This window comes from Acinonyx jubatus, chromosome E2, assembly GCF_027475565.1.
Source record: "Acinonyx jubatus isolate Ajub_Pintada_27869175 chromosome E2, VMU_Ajub_asm_v1.0, whole genome shotgun sequence".
NCBI classification, from domain to species: Eukaryota; Metazoa; Chordata; class Mammalia; order Carnivora; family Felidae; genus Acinonyx; species Acinonyx jubatus.
The window spans coordinates 59,659,265-59,680,000 of NC_069396.1; the positions used below are offsets into that span (position 1 = coordinate 59,659,265).

Below are 20,736 nucleotides of genomic sequence, written 5' to 3' on the forward strand. Positions count from 1 at the left end.
GTGAGCCACCCTGGCAAGACAATCCAGCAAGAGGAGGGGTCAGGGGACCTGCTCATTTACAGCCAGTCACTGTGAAGCACAGGTGACAACCTGGATTTGAGACGGGCATCTGAAAGGCACAGTCCTGTGGGATCTGGTAAAATCTTCAGCTAGATAGAGACAGAATCAATTCCTTGGCAGTGTTGATGAATACACATATCAAATACGAGTGCGGACTGGATCTGTAGGCGGGGGAAGATTGTTGTATGTCCCCACCAGTCACCATCACACATGCCTGCGGGAGAAAAGCCTCATCACCTGTGTCACCACTATCTAGCTAGTGTGCAGGATTATGGGCCAGTGTGACCGGTTGGACAGCATCAGAGACTCACTAGGCTGCACCCAGGAGATGGCAAACTCTAATGAACAAACCCCTCAGCAACTTCAACAATTAATAAGAAGGCAAGTGGGACCTGTGGGTTAACATAACTTTTGAGAGAGCGACTGTAGGGCATCAGGATACGTTCTCGGTCCTAGCTGCAATAAATATGGCTTAAGAAACAACATTTGTGACGCAATTGAGGAAATTGACCATTAGGAATATGTCAGATTTTTTAAAATGTTTTATTTATTTTTGAGAGAGACAGAGAGAGAGACAGAGTGTGAGCGGGGGAGGGGCAGGGAGAGAGAGACACACACACAGAATCCGAAGCAGGCTCTGGCTCCGAGCTGTCAGCACAGAGCCCGATGTGGGGCTTGAACTCATGAACTGTGAGATCACGACCTGAGCCAAAGTCAGACGCTTAACTGACTGACCCACCCAGGCGCCCCAAGAACATATTTGCCAGATTTAAAAAAATGTGTTGTCTGATGGCTATTGGGACTATGAACCTGTTGAAAATACATCCTCCGTGAGTTCTTCTGCATTAAGTGTAATGTCTAAGTAACATACCGGTATATGTGAGGACAGATCATACAAAAATGGCTATGAAATGATAAGTAATGGTGGAAGACTGGGGAAGCTTCATTTTGCTTCATTACACAGTGTTTTCCTGTTGGTGTATGGTTGCATATCGCCAGAAGAAATGGTAAAATGCGGCTTGGTCTGTTCAGACTGCTGTAAGAAATTTTCACAGACGGGGTAGCTTACACACAACATAATTTATTTCTCACACAGTCTTGGAGACTGGATGTTGGAGACCACGGTGCCAGCATGGTGGGGCCAGGGCTCTCCTTGGGGTGCTGACGTTTTGTGCGTCCTCAACATGGTGGAAGGGGCCATGGGTCTCTCTGCAGCCTCCCATAGAGCACTGATCCCATTCAGGAGGGCTCCACCCTCATGACTTAAGCACCTCCCAAAGGCCTCACCCCCTAAGACCATCACCTTTCTATGATGTAGGATTTCAGCATATGAAATTTGGGGGAACACAAAGATTCAAACCCATAGCAGTGCCACTGTGTCGGTAGTTTTATCTTTTCAGAAGGAAGAAATCAAAAGGGTAACAGGGTACTTGTGGATCTGGCCTAGCGTGTAAGAAACTGGAAGTCGCCTCTCCATCCTAACAAGGAAAAAGCTGAACAAACTAACAAACTCTTCTTCGATTCCAAAAATAACTGTGGTCACAGGGAAAACTGCTGTGCCCCGGTCGAGACCAGCAGATACAGAGATCACAATATACTGAAGCAGAAATGCACATGTGGAATCCGTGGGAGCCCGTGCAGGGATAGGGAGACTGAAATGTACTTGCCCAATTGCTGGAGTCTCAGTGGAAACGAGCCTGAGAGAGAAAACTTCCTGGGGAACCCAGCCCTGTGGAGAGCTCCCACACACTTGTAGAGTTCTACCTGATTCTCGCAGTGAGCATCCCGTGACGTTCTGTGATCTTCTGTGACAGGAGAAGATCCTGTGCTCCAACAGCAGAAAGGAAAAGAAACCATTTTCTTCTTCTTTTTCTTTGAATGTGACCTGTTTTCTTTGTTTGTTTGTTTGTTTGTTTGCTTTTTTAAGTAAGCCCTGTGTCCCAGGTGGGGCTTGAGCTCATGAGCCTGAGATCGAGAGCCACGTGCTCTACTGACGAAGCCGGCCAGATTCCCCCAAAGAAACCATTTTCAAATAATGCCAAAGCATGGTTCTCTGCAAAGTGTGCTTGCAGAAAAAACTGATTGTTTCGATTTGAGGCAAATTAATGCTCTGAGACTGAATTTGTCTTTATTTAACAGAGGTTCACCGTGGGAATTTCACGAGCTAGTGACATACGAGGTAATCTCTTAATAAGCCAAGGAAGAAAATAACATATCCAAATCAATAGTCAATTAATCACACTATTGTAGCAGGCAGAAGGAGATGAAAGGAGGCAAAACTTGTTCTGAGTTAGTACTATGGAGAGACGGCAAACCCATAGCTGATGTCCGGCCGCCAGTGCAAAGGGAAGTCCCCTGTTCCTAGAACATGTTGTTAGGGAACAATGATGCCAGTGTTGATGGGCTAGTGGATCTCCTTCCAGGGCCACTGTGGTCTTCCCCACTGGTGTGAAAGAGTGGCCTTTACTATGGCAGGAGCTAATGCCCTAAGGTCTTTGGAGAGCTATTCAGATGAGCAGTTAGCCTTGCCCAACCCAGCACTCTGGGATGGTCTTCACCAACTCTCCAGAGTTTTAGTCTAAATGGCCCTTAGCCATATTGCCCCTTCCTATGTTTTTATTGCGAAGTCCCGGCAGGAACCCTCAGCACCTGGGCTACTGAGTTATTATTGGTGAGAACAGATGAGTTGATGACGTCTTGATGCAAGTAACCTCATTCTTTTGTCAAAACACATTACTTCTAAAGGCAGATTCATTTTCGTCATCAACGAATGGCTCTAAATCATACCAAACCAATATGCACACTATTTGAGCAGAGCCTAAGTTGCTCAGGATTTACCAGAGCCTAGGTGAACAGAGGGAAGGGAAATATACCTACCTCCAGGCCACGCGATCCACCCTGTCCCAACCAAGGTGTGGGGGGACACTGACAAGGCACAGTGCAGAAGCACAAACTCACTATAAGACTTGAGACCTCTATTTTATGTCAGCAAATTCATTCCATAAAAGAAAATAAATCTTTGGGGCACTTGGGTGGCTCAGTTGTTAAGCCTCTGACTTTGGCTCAGGTCAGTATCTCATGGCTTGTGAGTTCGAGCCCCACGTCAGGCTCTGGGCTGACAGCTCAGAGCCTGGAGACGGCTTCTACGCTCTCTCTGCTCGTTCCATGCTCATGCTGTGTCTCTCTGTTTCTCAAAAATAAATAAACATTAACAATTTTTTAAAAATAATAAAATGAATCTTTAACCTACAAACAAAACCTCTTAATCTCAGAAACTGTGAGGATCCACTCATAAGGAACTCAAAGGTTAAAGAGGAAATTTCTGTGCCAAACAAATCATAACACTGTTCCAGGCATAAAACAAGACAAAACCAAACAGACCCCTAGTCACAGACGACGTAACAGTCCCCTTCTCCCCACACTAACACCGCTCCTGTCTACACCAGTCCCGTTCATGGAGTACTTCACATATAGACCTCAAGACAATATCACAAGGCGTGATGAATGTAAAAAGTCTGCAGAGACCAAGCAAGCCTTCGAACCAGGCTCACACTAGACAGGGATGTGGAAGTGGGAGACTAGGAATTTAATGTTGTTGTTGTTGTTGTTGTTGTTGTTGTTGTTGAGACAGAGAGAGACAGAGCATGAGCAGGGGAGGGGCAGAGAGACAGGGACACACAGAATCCGAAGCAGGCTCCAGGCTCTGAGCTGTCAGTGCAGAGCCCGACGCGGGACCCAAACTCACAAACCGCGAGATCATGACCTGAGCCGAAGTCGGACACTTAACCGACTGAGCCACCCAGGCGCCCCAGGAGACTAGGAGTTTAAAACAATTGTGATTAAGATGCTAAGGCTGTATTGGATAAATTAGACAGCATGCAAGAACAGACGGGTTATGTAAACTGAGATGGAAATTCCACACGAACAACCCTCCCACCCCCACCCCAAAAAACAAATACTAGAGATCAAAAGTGTAACAGAAATGAAGAATGCTCTGGTGGGCTTATCAGTAGACTGCACGTAGCTAAGCAAAGAATCCGACTTGAAGATATCTCAGAAAAACCTCTAAAACTGGGAAAAAACAAACAGAAAAGCCTGGAAGAGAAAACAGATGACACAGCTGTAGGACAACCACAGAAGCTGTCAATTACCAGTTCCAGGAATAATAGAACAAAGAGATACAGGACAGAAGAAACTGAATCAAGAATTTCAGTTGAATCCAAATTGCATCAGTCTTGAAACTGAATCAGTCTCTTTTTGGAATGCTTTCCAAAACAGAACGTAGCACCCTAAAATGGCTTCACTGATGCTCTCTCCTCAGTATTTAAAGAAGAAATTGTACCAATTCTCTACAATCTCTTCAGAGGGAGAGGCAGAGGGAATGAGCCCCTACTCCTAAGAGGCCAGCATTATCCCAGTACCCAAACCAAACAAAGCCATGACAACGAAGAAAACTATAGACCCAGTCTCTCGTGAAGACAGATGCAAAAATCCTCACCGGGATGCCACCACATACCTGTTAGAGTGAGGAACGGGAATGCTGACAACAGCACATGCCGGTGAGGATAGGGGACACCATGAACTCTCATTCCTTGCTGGTGACAACAGCACAGCCACTTTGCAAGACGCTTGGGCGGTTTCTTTCAGAACTAAAGTTACTCTTACCATACAACCTGGCAACTGGCTCCTTCGTATTTACCCAATGGAGTTGAGAACAGGACCACTCGGGGCACCAGGGTAGCTCAGTTGGTTGAGCTTCCGACTTCAGCTCAGGTCATGATCTCTCAGTCTGTGAGTTCGAGCCCCATGTGGGGCTCTGTGCTGACAGCTCAGAGCCTGGAGCTGCTTCGGATTCTGTGTCTCCCTCTCTCTCTGCCCCTCCCCCGTTCATGCTCTGTCTCTCTCGGTCTCAAAAATAAATAAACATTTAAATAAATTAAAGAAAAAAAAAAAAGAAAACAGGGCCACTCAAATATCTGCCAGTAATGGTTTCTAGCATCTTATTCAAAATTGCCAAAACTTGGAAGCAATCAAGATGTCTCCTTAGTGGGTGAATGGATCACATTGATATGTGCAGACAAGGATATTATCTAGTTATGAAAGGCAATAAACTATCATGCCATGAAAAGACATGGAGGGATCTTAAAGTGCATATTAAGTGCGTAAGTGAAAACAGACATCTGAAGAGGCTTCATACTGGGGGCGCCTGGGTGGCTGAGTTGATTGAGAGTCTGATTTCAGCTCAGGTCATGATCTCACAGTTCGTGGGTTCAAGCCCCACTGTGAGGCTCTGTGCTGACAGCTCGGAGCCTGGAGCCTGCTTCAGATTCTGTGTCTCACTCTCTCTCTCTCTCTCTGCCCCTCCTCCGTTCTCTCTCTCTCTCTCTCTCTCTCTCTCTCTCTCAAAAATAAATTAAAAAACCATTAAAAATAATTAAAGAGGATTCATACTGTAGGATTCCAGCTATATGGCATTGTGAAAAGGGCAACATTATTGACAGAATAAAGGATCAGTGGTTCCTGGGCAATGTGTGAGCAAGAGAGGGATGGATAGAAGGAATCAGAGAATTTTTAGGGCAGTGAAAATATTCTATGTGATACTGTGTTATATATTAGGAGTTGTTCAGACTCCAATGTACACACCAAGAGTGAACCCTCATATGCACAATGGACTCTGGGTGATAATGATAATCAAAGATAACAAATGTATCACTCTGGTGGGGGACCTTGATAATGGAGGAAAGGCGCTGCGTGTGTGGGGGCAGGGGATACGCGGGAGGTGCCTACCCTCCTCCTAATTTTCCTATAAACCTAGAAGTGCTCTAAACAAATTAAAGCTTTTTTTGAAGTTAGTCATGTTTTTAAGTAATCTCTACACTCAGTGTGAGGCTCAAATACAGGAACCTGAAATCTAGTCACGTGCTCTTCCAACTGAGCCAGCCAGCCACCAGCAAAAATACAGTTATGTGTTTGCATTTACTCATTTTGAGAGAAAGAGCACGTGAGCAGGGGAGAGGGACAGAGGGAGAGAATCTTAAGCAGGCTCCACCCCGAGCACGGAGCCGGACGCAAGGCTCAGTCTCACGACAGTGAGGTCATGACTGGAGCCAAAATCAAGAGTCAGACAGTTAACTGACTGAGCCACCCAGGTGCCCCTAAAGTTTTTAAATTAAAAAGAAAAACAAAAACAAGTAAACATGAAACAAAACATTGAAGTGAGAGTTACTAGCCCTGGATTTTACTTCCCATCCTGCAAGTCACTTCCGCTTCTTGGGCCCTAATTTAATTATCTGCAAAGGAAGGATGTGGGCCTTGTGTTTTGTAAGGCTTTTTTGCGTTCCCCCTTTCTGTGGTAATACTAATTGTTTCTACTTTAAAGCTACAAAGGGCTATCTCAATCTTTGTAGGATTTGTCTACTACATCAAATAAAATGGAATAACACACACATTAATAATGGCTACTTAAAAAGACAAGAAAGTTTTACGTTTTAAATATCTTTTAAACAATTTAATTCAGGCATAACTGTCCTCAACTGCTCATATCTAGAACGTATGTTTTGTCCTTTTCATGCTCACGGTATTAAAAGCTTCCTTCTGTCCTTTTGAGTTTATCCTCCTCACCATATGATATTACTCATAACATGACATATTCTACCCATTATAATGGCATTTCCAAATATATTCCCCAAACGGAGAAGGCTATCATTTTATGGTCATTCTTCACTCATCTACCCCCATCCACTTAGGAGTTTAAATTTGATCCCAGACGTGATGTCGTTACTCACCTAATCCCTTCAGAATGTGTTTCTAAGATGGAAATGCTCTTGTATGACTCCAAAAACTTTATTACACGCAATCAAAATATTTGAACCTATGATATATCATTTTAAGTGCTGGGGTTTGTCAGTTGTGCTCCTTATTTAATGCAGATTGGTTCCAATCAGGATGGAAAATTTAGCCTTAGGCAAGTATTAGGTAAATCTGCAAGGCTTCTAACCTATATGTACCACTGACCATTTGTTAGCTTTTATTGTTCACTTGATAAAGTGCTCGGCCTTTTCTCTATTCGAATTTGCTACAGTGTAGATGCGGCTTCTTGACTCCATGCGCAGCCTCCTCCCGTATTTTGTATTTTGAGTCCAAGAGCTTTGCTCAACATCATGCAACATGAGGGAAACGCACCTATACCACGTGAGATACTGGTACACATGTACCAGCTGGGTTCACATTTAAAAAGACTAACCGTACCCACTCCTAGCAGAGATACCACAGAAATGGAACTCTCATACACTGCTAGTGGGAATACAAGAGGAAGAATCATTTTAGATGACAATCTGGGGTCCCTTAGAGGCCCTACATTCACCCACATGCTGACTCCAGGATTCACACAACAGAGAGGACCCTGTCAGTACGAAGAACTGTATCCAATTTCTGCAGCATTTTTACTTGCAGCAGCTGAACCTGGAAACAAATATCCATTAACCGGAATAAATAAGTAAATAGCGTCGTGTCGATAGGACACTCTTCTCAGCGATATAAAAATGAACTGCTCGTACAGGCACCACTGATGAATTCCAAAATAAGTGCCACATGAGGGCACCTGAGGAAATGAACTAAAGGCTTTAAGACTTCAATCATACAAATTCTAGAAAATGCAAACTCATCTATTATAATGACAAGTCAATGGCTGCATGGAGGATGGATTATCAGGGAACACAAATAAATATGGGGGTGTGGGAAGGTTTATGGTCATGATCGATGGCTTCATGGGTTACATGAATGTCATAACATCAAACTGCATAACTTAATGATGGAAACTGCATGTCATTTGTACCTTACTGAAGCTTTAAAAATAAGGTTCACATTAAAAGTCTGGATTGCCACGAACTACTGGGACCTCATGAAAATAAAAAGCTTCTGCACAGTGAAGGAAACAGTCACCAAAACTGAAAGGCAACCGACAGAGTGGGAGAAGATATTTGGAAATGACATATCAGATAAAGGGTTAGTATCCAAAATCTACAAAGAACTTATCAAACTCAACACTCCAAAACCAAGTAATCCAGTGAAGAACTTGGCAAAAGACATGAATAGACACTTCTCCAAGGAAGACATCCAGATGGCCAACCGACACATGAAAAAATGCTCAACATCACTCATCATCAGGGAAATACAAAGCAAAACCACCATGAGATACCACCTCACACCTGTCAGAATGGCTAACATTAACAACTCAGGCAACGACAGATGTTGGCGAGGATGCAGAGAAAGAGGATCTCTTTTGCGCTGCTGGTGGGAATGCAAACGGGTGCAGCCACTCTGGAAAACAGTATGGAGGTTCCTCAAAAAAATAAAAATAGAACAACCCTACGACCCACAGCAATTGCCCTACTAGGCATTTATCCACGGGATGCAGGTGTGCTGTTTCGAAGGGGCACATACACCCCATGGTTTATAGCAGCACTATCAACAATAGCCAAAGTATGGAAAGAGCCCAAATGTCCACCGATGGATGAATGGATAAAGAAGATGTGGTGTATATATACAATGGAGTATTACTTGGCAATCAAAAGGAATGAAATCTTGCCATTTGCAACTACGTGGATGAAACTGGAGGGTATTATGCTAGGTGAAATTAGTCAGAGAAAGACAAAAATCATATGAGTTCACTCATATTGGAACCTTAAGAGACAAAACACATGAACATAAGGGAAGGGAAACAAAAATAATATAAAAACAGGGAGGGGGGCAAAACAGAAGAGACTCCTAAATATGGAGAACAAACTGAGGGTTGCTGGAGAGGTTGTGGGAGGGGGGATGGGCTAGATGGGTAAGGGGCACTAAGGAATCTACTCCTGAAATCAGTGTTGCACTATGTGCTAACTAATTTGGATGTAAATTTTTAAAAATAAAATTAAAATTAAAAAAATAAAATAAAGTAGAGGAAAGAAAAGAAAAAAAAAGTCTGGATTGCCTACACTTCAGATATCAAGTCGGGCCACCATAGTGACTCCACCATGTGTGTCCTCATCAGAAGACATAGGTGTCAGCGGCAGGAAAATTAGGTGAGCAATGAAGGTGTTTCCGTGTCATTCAACAAAGACACTGGCTGGGTCAAAAAGGCCTCACTGTTGAACTAAGAGCTCTCTCCTGTCTCTGTCCTCATTTTGCTGCCATCTGTAACCGACTTTGGTGAACAGCCCAGAGGGGACACAGGAATCCACAAGACCTTGAAATTATTTTTCTGACAGGCCCTCGGCTACACAAGACAGACCCTTCTGGAGGTCCTGAGATTTTCTGTACCTGCTCATCCTTCAAGGTCATAGTGCCTAAATACTGTGGATGCCCTTTTCAGAGAGGATCACTCCAGTTTGTTGGTCTCCTGCACTCTCTGTTAATCCAATTTGTGTCACAGTGATCATGCCCATGGCCCTTATAGTCTTAAAACCAGTGATGCTACCTACAGAATTCAGGACGTCAAGGCCTGTGGCTGTGCTGCCAGGCCTGGGGAATAGATTTCCTTCAAGAGCACCGGGCACTCACTATACCATCAATATCCCTTGTGAACAAGACAACAACTTTATGTTGCTTAGAAGCCCTGAAGGTTGTCCTAACAGCCAACAACTGCCGCCCTTCGGGTTGAAACTCTGACCCTACAAAATATCCTGGCATCCAACTATAAATTAGGATCACAGAGCCTTTCAGCCTTCCCTTAAAGTCTTCAAGCAGCCATACAAACTAAACTCTGACTGGAGAGCTACCTTCTGCCGTCACACTGTCCCTTCTAAGGCACACGAATCTGTTCACATGCTCATGCTAGCAAACACAGTTAACTTCATACACGCACACAGTGAATGGAATCCCCACGATTAACAGTGACTTAAACAGTAAGACCTTTATTATGGTACAAACAAGAGCAATGGGAGGGTGACTGCTGGGTTGGTGACTTGGGAGGCTGGGATTTCCATCTCTAGCGTCACGGGGACAATAACAGCCCTGAGACATGCAGTCCACCTTTTCAATGCACCAACAGTCCTCTAGGCCAAAACTGGGTGAGATCCATGCCCTACCTCCTCAGGGAGGAAAAGTGGGGAAGGAGCAATACTGGGGCTGTTCATGGTCATCTGGGACCTGCCCTGACACTGGGGAAGGAGCAAGTACTTGGGCTGTTCATGGTCATCTGGGACCTGCCCTGACACTGGAGCATGGCCCTGGGCAGGTTCACAAAGTGCACTGCAGCTGCCACATCCCTGGGGTTCCTGTAGATGTTTAGATGTATGAGGTTCAACACAGGCAAATGGCACCTTCCGAAAGGCTCTCCTCCAGCGCTGTCACACTGAACACCTAAATGCTGTATACCTGCACATTTCAGGTAGGTCTCCCATTTGAAATTTGTCATCTCCGATGAGGTAAGTCCTTTGGCTGAAGGCTTTCTCACAGTCACTGCATTTCTAAGGCCATTCTTCAGTGTGAGTTCTCTGGAGTGCACCGAGGCTAGACTTCAGTCAGCCCCTTCTCCCATAGGCCACATTCCCGGGCCTTCATCTGATGTGACATTGTGGTGTTTTAGGAGCTTGGACACGGACGTAAATATTTCCCACCTTCAAAACTCATAAAGCCTTTTTTCTGGTGTGAATATTTGAACGGTCACTGAAATGGAAGACACGTGTAAACGTTTCCCAAATTCACCGTACTCCTCAAGCCCTTACCCGGTGTGCACTTTCCGGTGCTTAATGAGGCTGGAGCTATGGCTAAAGGACTTCCCACATTCGCTGCACTCATAAGGCCTTTCTCCAGTGTGAACTCTCCTGTGTTTAATGAGGCTAGAGTTCTGAGTAAAGGATTTTCCACATTCAGCGCACTCGTAAGGCCTCGATCCAGTGTGTACTCTCTGGTGTTTTAGGAGACTGGAACTGTAAGTAAAGAATTTCCCACATTCGCTGCACTCATAAGGCCTCTCTCCAGTGTGAACTCTCCGATGTTGAAGAAGCGCAGAGCTTTGGCTAAAGGATTTCTCACATTCGCTGCACTTATAAGGCCTTTCTCCGCTGTGGACTCTTCGGTGTTCGATGAGGCTGGAATTCTGAGTAAAGGATTTTCCGCATTCGCTGCACTCGTAGGGCCTTGATCCTGAGTGAACTCTCTGGTGTTTTATGAGGCTGGAGTGGTAGGTAAAGAACTTCCCGCATTCGCTGCACTCATAAGGCCTCTCTCCAGTGTGCACACTCCGGTGTTGAAGGAGCGCAGAGCTCTCGCTGAAGGACTTCCCGCATTCGCTGCACTCGTACGGCCGTTCTCCGGTGTGAATTCTCCGATGTTTAATGAGGTTGGACTTGTTGCTAAATAATTTCCCACATTCGTCACACTCGTGAGGCCTTGCTCCAGTGTGAACCCTCCGGTGTTGAATGAGGCTGGAGCTTTGCCTAAAGGACTTCCCACATTGCCCACACTCATAAGGCTTTTCCCCAGTGTGCACTCTCCAGTGGTCACTGAGGCTGTAGCTTTTGCTAAAAGATTTCCCACATTCACTGCACATGAAGCATCTCTCTCTGCTGAGGTGTCTCTGGTGACGAACAAGGGTGTGTCTGCAAGTGAGGTCCTTGGCGCCCTCTCCCGAGGTGCACGGAGTTCTCCTTCCGTGAGAGGCCGCCCCGCACTCAGCTCTCCTGTCTGACTTCTCCCTGGCGTGTGTGGCCCGATCCGGGAGGAATCTCGAGCTCGCCAACAAGTCCCTCACAACCTCGCCACAGGAAAAGGGCTTCCCGGACACACAGAATGTGTAGTCCTTCCAAGAAGAGGCTCCGCCCCTGTTGCTCCCGAAGCATTTCTCTCCAGTGCGCTGCTGCTGGTGCGCAAGGTCTGTGTCGAAATACACCTGCTTGTCACACGCCCCCATCTTGTGCAGTTTCTGTCCACCAGGTGTCGCGTGGTGCTCGGTCGAATGTAAAAGTTCCCTCAAGTCCGGGACACACACCTCACGAGGGGGGGCCTTCTGGGAGGACACAGCCGCCTTGGAAGTCCTGCCCCGTGACACTCCTTGTACAGAAACGCTCTGCTCGGGTGCCTCCTCGTCCCCTGCTCCATGCCAGCAGCCTGAAAGCAGGAAATGCTGGTGAAGCGCGGGCTGACTTTGACGGGAGGGAGGCTAGTACACGAGCTACAAATGTGTGGCCAACAAACCCGGGAACCCATGCACGGGCCTGTCTGCAGGACCACAGAGTTGGCTGAGGTTGAGGATGGGGCTGCTTAGCAGTAGTGGGATACAAAGAACACTGAATGAGAGAGGCCTTCTGAGATGAAGGCCAAGCATGCGGCGGGACAGAGAGGAGGCAAAAGGTCTACAATTCAGTCCTCTGCAAACAGCTTTCCATGCAGTGCAGAAGGGTGTGTCAAGGCTCAAGGAAACAGGACTGTGACAGGGCAGGTGGTGTTCAGGGACGGCTTAAGAACACGGCCACACCTCATGACAGAATACACAGCGGCCACTGTGCAGAGCGCTGCAGGTGGAGTGGTGAGAAAAACCGGTGCCATATGGAGCCCAGAGCTGTGACGCTCACCCCGGGCTGGAAGTTAGAGTAGAACTGACAAGTAACAGGGATGACATTCGGCAAAGCGCCATAAAAGGGCAAGGAGGGACAGAAATGAAGTACGGCCACTGGCTTCAAAGTACTAGTCAAAGAGAACAGGCTTTGGGGGCAACCTGAACCCAACACTGACGTCGTCTTCCTCCAGGTGCCACTCTGCAGGGCCTGGCTGCCTCTGAGCCATCCTGTGGGTGGGTCACCGGACCTACTGTGAACCACCACAGGCTCCCCGATCCAGCCCCACTCCCACCACGAGCAAGGATATGGCACCTTCGTGATACAGGTACTAAGGAGAAGGAGCGGACCGATGAGTGGCCACCAGCAGCCTAGAACAGCCCAGCGCATGACAGCCTATGGGAAAGAGAACTAAAGAGTCCCCGGACAACTCTGGAAGGGGGTCTCGTGAGAACAGCCCATGGTCCGTGGAAGCAGTAACTCTGGCGGAGAAAGCAATTGCGGGCACAGGCAGGCACGGCGAAGCGTCAGCTAGAGAAGGCAGCTGACCTGGAGCATGCAGATGCCTTGCACGTGGACGAAGTCACCCAGGCAGGAAGAGGGTAGTGAAGCTGGTGTCCGTTAGGTCCACCGCGAGACTCCACCCTCTTCCCTGCACGTCAGCAGGAAAGCCGGTCCCACTCCAGGAAGGAGGGCAGTGCACAGACCCCAGCCTTACCTACTACAGCACCCACCCAGGGAACTGGGGAAGGACGCAGTGCTCGTGGTCCCAATGTAAAGACAGACTGCTGCTGGGGACATGGGGAGGGCAGAGACTAGCCCAGGGCACAGGAGTGGGTTTGAGGGTCTTACCCAAGGAGGTTATATGGGCCAAGGTCTCCAGCATCACATCCTGGTACAGACATCTCTGAGCCTCGTCCAGGAGACCCCATTCCTCCCCGGAGAAGTACACGGCCACGTCTTCGAAGGTCACCCTGCCCTGGCATGATGGGGACAGATGAAACCACAAAAAGCCCCTGTCCCAAGATCCACAATCCCTTCCCCCACCCACCCGTAATCCATGCCCATCCTCCCCCAGTCTCCCAACTCAGAGGAGGAACCAGGCCCCAGGGCTGGGAGCCAAGGCGCTCTTCCCTCCTCATGGGCCCACTGATCACAGGGTTCTGCCGACACAAGAGGCACGTGGACAAGTACGTATCCAAGTTGTGGACCTGGCACAGAGGTTCCACCCACTCTTGCCAGGCTATTCTTCTGTGGTGGCCACGGTCACGTAAGTCTCAGTACCAGGTCCCCAGGCCATCAGGCACATTCCCTCCCTAACTACACACAATTCTGGAAACTGGATCTCACAACCACATGCCCATGGTCAACACCGCCTCAGTGTCCCACGCTGCAGAAAGGTCTCCGGCCTCCCCATATGTGACTTGTATTGTAATCACTAACTCTTCACCCCACTGGTGAGGGCGGGCGTCCCATCTTAGGGTAATGGGATGACTAAACACATGGCACCCGACCCCGTACAGAGGAGACGGACAGTAGTTTATTACCCACAGGTATTCACCGCCTGGGAGAGGAGGACACTGCACCCAGACGGGCCCAGAGCGTGGTTGTTGTGTTCTGAAAGAGCGAACAACCAGGAGCTGAAGGATGCAGGCTTCATTGGATAGAGAGGGTGGGGTGCCTCCTGCTTTGTCAGAGGACGTGATTGGCCCATCTGAGTCACTCCACGGGCTGGCAGGGAACTGAAATCCACACGAAGGGCTAAGCACATGCACCTTCGAGGAGAAGGCTGTGTGGTCCGGAAGGCTGTGTGGCACACACAGAGATAGGGCATCACAGGGGTCTTCGCTCTTGGCCTCACACCACAGTGAGCACCAGCTTCCAGAGTGTGCTCGGTAGAGACAAACAGGATCCAACGCCACTCTAGACCTGTCGTGTTTTCCACTAGTGGTGGCAGCCCCAAGATCCTTCTGTGCAGGCCACCCTGCCTCAGACCGGCAGGACCTAGTGTCTGTCACAGGTGACCAGGTCAGCAGGTCACAGGTGACCTTACCCTCCAGCATGAACAAACCCTTCCGCCTCGCCCCGGCTGCACCAACGTCCTCACACATCCTGGCAGAGTTCGCAGAGTGGAGAAGCTCCACAGGCTCAGGCCTGACTGTCGTCCTCTTGCTCTTGTCACTCCTCAGCCTCTGCATCCCTCTCGCGTCTACTCTTCTGCCAGAAACCGCGGCCACCTGCCCGTGCATCCTGTCCCCACACACTCTCCCTTCATGGCCATTACATCCCTCATCTCTCAAGTCACACCATCACCCAGGTATCGAGCCCGAACTCCCTTTCTCCCCCCTTCTTCCTGGCACCATAATCGCTCTACCAGCATAACCAGAAGACTGCTCCTCGCAGATGTGACTCCCAGCTCACTCGCCTGGGCCCACACAGCAGCCACGATATTTTTAGAGGTCTCCCTTCTGAACCCCTCCCCAGATTTCCGGAGCTGTGTGTTGGCTGCCTACTTAATGCGTCCACTCAGTGCTCCCAAAACATCTCCTGCCCACCCATCACTCAAACTACCAGCTTCCTCATCTCCGTTGACTGAGCTTCCTCCCCATGTCCATGTGAACAAAACCCTGGAAGTATCCCTGAATCCTCTGTTTCACCCTGTGACAGGGTGAAACATTAGAAAATAGAGTTGTCACTTCTTAAAACACACATCCCGACTCCAACGACCTGTAAGCCAGCGCCCTGGTCCAATAGCCCTCACCGAGACTATGACAGTAGCCTCCTCCCTGAACCCGCAGTCTACACTTCATGCTATAGCGGGGTGGATCCAATGAGGCGCTTGGTAATGTCACGTCCCTGCTCACATCCAAGCTTCCCATTCCCACCACAAGAGACACCCAACTTCTCAGGCAGTCGTTCCGGTCCTGACTCCTGTGCCCCTGCTCCTTGTTCCCAACCGAAACAAAGGGACCGCTCCTTTCCTGAATAGTTCTGGCCGGGTGTTAACTCCAGCGTGTGCACACCTCGCTACCAGGTCCTGGGACAACCGTCCCACACCGATTACCACAAACGGAAACACCTTCATGTAACTCCTGGCACGGGCCTGGGGTTTCTCCAGGGTCTCCAGACCCCAAACTTGCGGAATGGCACCTAAGAGTCCCGGGGACACAACAATCCAGGACAAGGGGGTGGGGGTCGGGCCAATGAGGGACTGGGGCCCCGCCCACCTGTTCGTGTCGGTTCCAAAAACGGCCCTGCAGCCCCGGGAAATGGGGGCGTGTCCAGCCGTGGACGCGGGAGGCCACGGCGGGTTCCAGGTATCAAGGCTCCCCGAACTCTTGCCAGCCCTGAAGACTACGACTCGACTCGGCTGGCAGTTCAGCCCCTGTGCCTGAGTGCTCTGCATCGCCCCTCACCACGTGCCCCTCCCCTGCAGCCCGCTCCCGCACCCCTTCACGCCGGCGCTGAGACACCGGGCCCCCGCCCGCGAGCGCCTTCCCGGCCCGGACACCGGACCTGGGCCGCAGGGACGCGAGCAGGCGCCCCGCGTTCGGGCCTCGAGGGTCTGGGTGGGGGAGGGCGGGGAGGGCCCTTGAGGCCGCGCGGTTACCTCAGCGGGGTCCCTGGGCGCGGCCACCGCCATCGGACTCTGTGGGTGGGCAGTGGTCACCCGGGCGGGCGGTCCCTGTCCCTCTCGGCTCGGGGTAGCCCGGGAGATGTGGCCACCCCGACCCCTAACGGTTCAGCAGGGTTGGCGCCTCCTCTCGCACCTTCTCGGTCCCGTTATGTCAGTGGGGAAGCGGAACTCCGGAACCTGTTACCAGGTGAGCAAAACTAAGCGCCAACATGGCTCCTCTCAGGAGACAGTCGCCACGTGCCGCCCCTCCGTATTGTCTACACGGAAGTCTCTCCTCTAGCTCTCACTGGAGGACGACGTAGCCCCTCGGCTCAGGGCTTTCTGGATCAAGTAGTCTCCACAATTCCGTTGCGGCGGACAGGGGCCTCTTGCAGTAAGGAGCCAAGGTCTGCTTGGAGGGGCGAAGGGAAAAGGCACACACGGGCAGGCTCCCCTCCCGTTTGACAGAATGTAACCATGTCCGTGTGCATGGCTCTCTGCCGCTGATCACCCCCCAGTGCTTGGAGACTTATTCCAGACCCAGAAAAGGGCAGCATGCTCCTTGAGGCTGAGGATATTGTTGGTGATGCTCCCAATGGCTACAAAGCGAAGAAACACATCGTTCTATTGAGTGTTTTAGACACAAAATGTGTCCACGCCTAGTGGAAGGTAATAAACAGGATCTTATTTCAGTTCAATTGTGTGCACTCCAGAGCATTAAGTTCCCTTAGTCAAGAGAGAAAATACCCCAGATTGTGCCACATTAGTAAAGATAAGAGGAAGGATGTTGAGCCGCCAGGATCCCAAGTACACAGATGTGACTGTCTCTTGTTGCATAGTATTTAGTTAAGACACTGTACACTTTTTTTTTGACTAGATCCAGGCCTTGGCAGGAATGAGAATCCTTTTTAGTTGGTTTGGCAAGAATCTCCCCTCCTGAATATCTGATCACCATTGATACCTGATTAAATTTCCTCAATCCTCGGCATCACACAGGTGATCTCTCGTTATAGTGACCTGCTTACAGCTAGTATCTTTTAGGTCAGTTTAGGAGGAATTTCCCTAATCTAGTGATTTTTTTTTTAATGTTTGTTTTATTTTTGAGACGGAGAGAGATAGAGCATGAACGGGGGAGGGTCAGAGAGAGAGGGAGACACAGAATCTGAACAGGCTCCAGGCTCTGAGCTGTCAGCACAGAGCCCGACGCGGGGCTCAAACTCACGGACCACGAGATCATGACCTGAGCCAAAGTCGGGTGCTTAATCGACTGAGCCACCAAGGCGCCCCTTAATCTAGTGATTTTCTATCATTCACCCTCCCACACACACCTGAACCATGCTCTTTGGCATAAATACCAACTTTTAAAAAAATGTGAAGTTGAGTCTAATCTCTCTTGCCTTTACTGCAAGTTCCCATTGTCCCTACACCTGTGGGAATTGTCCTGACTGAAGTTTGTATTACTGTGTCAACAAGTGTCTGAATAATTCTTCTTTAACAGATCTGTGTATTCCCGAGAAAGCATCTCTCCTGTCTGTAGAATCAACTGTTCTGTCCCATTCACTGAGAAACACTTTTATCCACTTCATATGTCTTATTTGATATCCTGAATACATTCACTTCCTTTTAGGAGTCTAACATCAATCTCAAACAGAGATCCATGAGAGAAAATGCTACTTTGATTTGGTACAGTGGCTGCAGTGTTCCAAGCTGGAGCTTGTATGCAAAGCTTGTATGCAAACCTGAAGATACTGGGAGTATCTTAAATCCATGATTTCACTGCTGAAAAGTGTTATATCTTTTGTGATGCGAGGACTGTTTTGTTTGAAGAATTGATATGATCTCAGGAGAACATTTATAAAATTCAAATTACAAACAGCTATTATTAATGTGTGTGTAGTGACTCAACAGGGGTGGCAGAAATAGCCCTGTTGAAACATCCGTTGAAGGTCAGAAAAGGTAATGTCTGAGAGAAATTTTAGCAGTGATGTCTCAAAACCGAACGAATCAAGCTGAGCATGGGACCAGAATGGTCACTCTGAAATTTTGTCTCCAAAATACAAACCTCCACTCTTGAAAAATTTGAGCAGTTCCAAGCATGGAAAAAGTTAAAGGGGGGCATTTAGAGTAACCAGAACTGTAAGAAATATACAGGGAAATTGAGATGTCATGTTTATTCCCTTGTCTCCTTCATGATCTGTGAACAAATATTTGGTTTTAGGCACTTATTTTAGTTTCATGGGAGATATTACATCGTAAGATAGATAAAGACCCTTGCAGTCACGGGAGCCGTGTTGTATTCAAGAAAGAAAGACCAGGAACAAAACGAGTAACTTTGGAAATAGGTACTACGTTAGAATGTAGAATGTAATATTACTCAGCCCAGTAAGGGAGGCTTCCTTAATAAGAGGAGAAAACACTTGGAATTGTGAGGGATGAACTGTATGGATATGTTTGCGATAAGTTCTAGGCAGAATAAGCAGGTGTTGGATAATTCAGTCAGTGCAGGCTTCGGAGATCTCAGCAGTGGAGGGCCTGGGACTCATGCCCAGCTGGCCATTCCTTTACTTGGCTCACTACAGACACACTCAGGGCGTGTGGGTGAGAAATCTTGGCTCTCCCTCTCCGAACCTGCAAATCTCCATTGTGGTGGACTGGGGCCTGGAACCAGTCAATGCCACTTTTCCTAGACCTCTGGTTTTCAGAGTTTGATCCCTGGACTTCACCCACAGTGTCACCTACGATCTTGTTTGAAATACACATTCTGTATCCTGAGCCCACATTTACTGAATCAGGCACCCTGTGGATCAGGCTCAAGAATGTGTGTGTGTGTGTGTGTGTGTGTGTGTGTGTGTGTTGATGGGTTGTTTTTTTTTTTTAAGTTTATTTATTTATTTTGTGAGAAATAGCAAAACAGAAGTGGGGAGAATAGAGAGGGGGAGAGAGAGAGAATCCCAAGCAGCTGGGCTTGAACTCACGAAACCACGAGATCATGACCTGAGCGGAAACCAAGAGTTAGATGCTTTACCGACTGAGGCACCCAGGTGCCCCAGGAATGTGTGTTTTAACAAGCTTCCAAGTGATTCTGATACATATTGAAGACATTTCCACCATTCTGCTGTGTGTTCTGCCAGAATATGTACCTACATTTCTCCTCATTAACAGACATCCTGTCTACATCTGTAGGCCTTTTAAACTGAAGTTGGTGGGGTGCCTGGATGGCTCAATCGGTAAAGCATCTGACTTTGGCACAGGCCATGATCTCATGGTTCATGAATTCAAGCCCCACATCGGGCTCTGCGCTGACAGTGCAAAGAGCCTGCTTTGGATCCTCTGTGTCCCTCTCTCTGCCCCTCCCCCAGTCACGCACAGTCTCTCTCTGTCTTTCTCAAAATAAGTAAACATTACAAAAACTTAAAAAAAAGAAACTGAAGCTGGCAAAAACAAAGAGAAAAAAAACAAAAAACCGGATATGTACATATTTGTTTTCCTAATACAAGAAAGCATAAAATATTTTCTATCTTTTATTGAAGGAGCCCTATACCATATATAATTATAAAGTAGTATGTCAAAAGTCTCAGATAATTAAATCTTCCGGAGCGAAAAATGTTTGAAGTATAGTATCCTTTTAGAATGGCTTGTGCACATGGATTCCTCTGTGTATGTCTGTATGTTAAAATATGTACAAGCTGCTTTCCTTAGTAAAAATAAAGTCATGTTTTGTGATAGATCAGTACTTTGTTGTCTTCCTTAACAATGTATCTTGGATTGGGGCGCCTGGGCTGCTTAGTCAGTGAAGGGTCCGACTTCGGCTCAGGTCATGATCTCACAGTCTGTGAATTTGAGTCCCGTGTCTGGCTCTGTGCTGACAGCTCAGAGCCTGAAGCCTGCTTTGCATTCTGTGTCTCCCTCTCTCTCTGCCCTTCACTTGCTCATGGTCTGTCTCTCTCAAAAATAAATAAACATTAAAAAAATAATTGCTTTTAGGGTGCCTGGGTGGCTTAGTCGGTTGAGCGTCTGACTTCAGCTCAGTTCATGATCTCACCCTCTGTGAGTTCGAGCCCTGCGTCGGGCTCTGTGCTGACAGCTCAGAGCCTGGAGCCCACTTCAGATTCTGTGTGTCTCCCCCTCTCTCTGCGCCTCCCCTGCTCATGCTCAGTCTCTCTCTGTCTCAAAAATAATAAAAACATTTAAAAAGTTTAAAAAAAATAATCGCTTAAAAAAAAAAAAAAAACAATGTATCTTGGACAACCTAAAGCTACTTCAGGCTTTTATACCTGATACCTCCTAAAGGCCACACTTAGTAGACCTGAAGCTGCCTCTTAAAAAACTGGTTGCCTTTCATTGTCTGCACGCTCCGTGGCTGGCCAGCTGCACTGGAGGAGCTGGGCCTACCTACTGATCGCCCCTCGGTCCTTCCAAAGTCCCTCCTCAAAGGCCATGGAAAACTTTGTGCAGGCGCTTAGGGTCATTCCTTGTTGCTAGAGAAGTAGGATTTGTGAGAATAGCTCTGGCTCACAGAAA

General features: G+C 48.0%; 2 protein-coding genes across 5 annotated transcripts in view; one reads left to right on the top strand and one right to left on the bottom strand.

Moving 5' to 3' along the window:
- The window catches only part of LOC106989684 (zinc finger protein 551), a 29,278-nt gene extending 15,047 nt beyond the window's left edge, over window positions 1-14,231 (top strand). The window contains exon 3 of one of the 2 annotated variants that reach the window (XM_053211238.1): window positions 14,153-14,231. In XM_053211238.1, the coding sequence (XP_053067213.1) occupies window positions 14,153-14,220 (68 nt within the window). In that variant the 3' untranslated portion in view covers window positions 14,221-14,231. Of the gene's footprint in view, window positions 1-1,460; window positions 2,328-14,152 lie in introns of those variants that run through there. The other variant, XM_053211239.1, reaches the window with a different exon arrangement.
- Window positions 10,475-20,736, bottom strand: part of LOC113592401 (zinc finger protein 154-like) — a 224,576-nt gene continuing 214,314 nt past the window's right edge. The window contains exons 1-3 of one of the 3 annotated variants that reach the window (XM_027052701.2): window positions 16,210-16,455; window positions 13,452-13,573; window positions 10,475-12,153 (exon numbers count right to left, since the gene is read on the bottom strand). In XM_027052701.2, the coding sequence (XP_026908502.1) occupies window positions 10,766-12,153; window positions 13,452-13,485 (1,422 nt within the window). In that variant the 5' untranslated portion in view covers window positions 13,486-13,573; window positions 16,210-16,455 and the 3' untranslated portion in view covers window positions 10,475-10,765. Of the gene's footprint in view, window positions 12,154-13,451; window positions 13,579-16,209; window positions 16,456-20,736 lie in introns of those variants that run through there. The other 2 variants (XM_027052699.2, XM_053211217.1) reach the window with 2 other exon arrangements.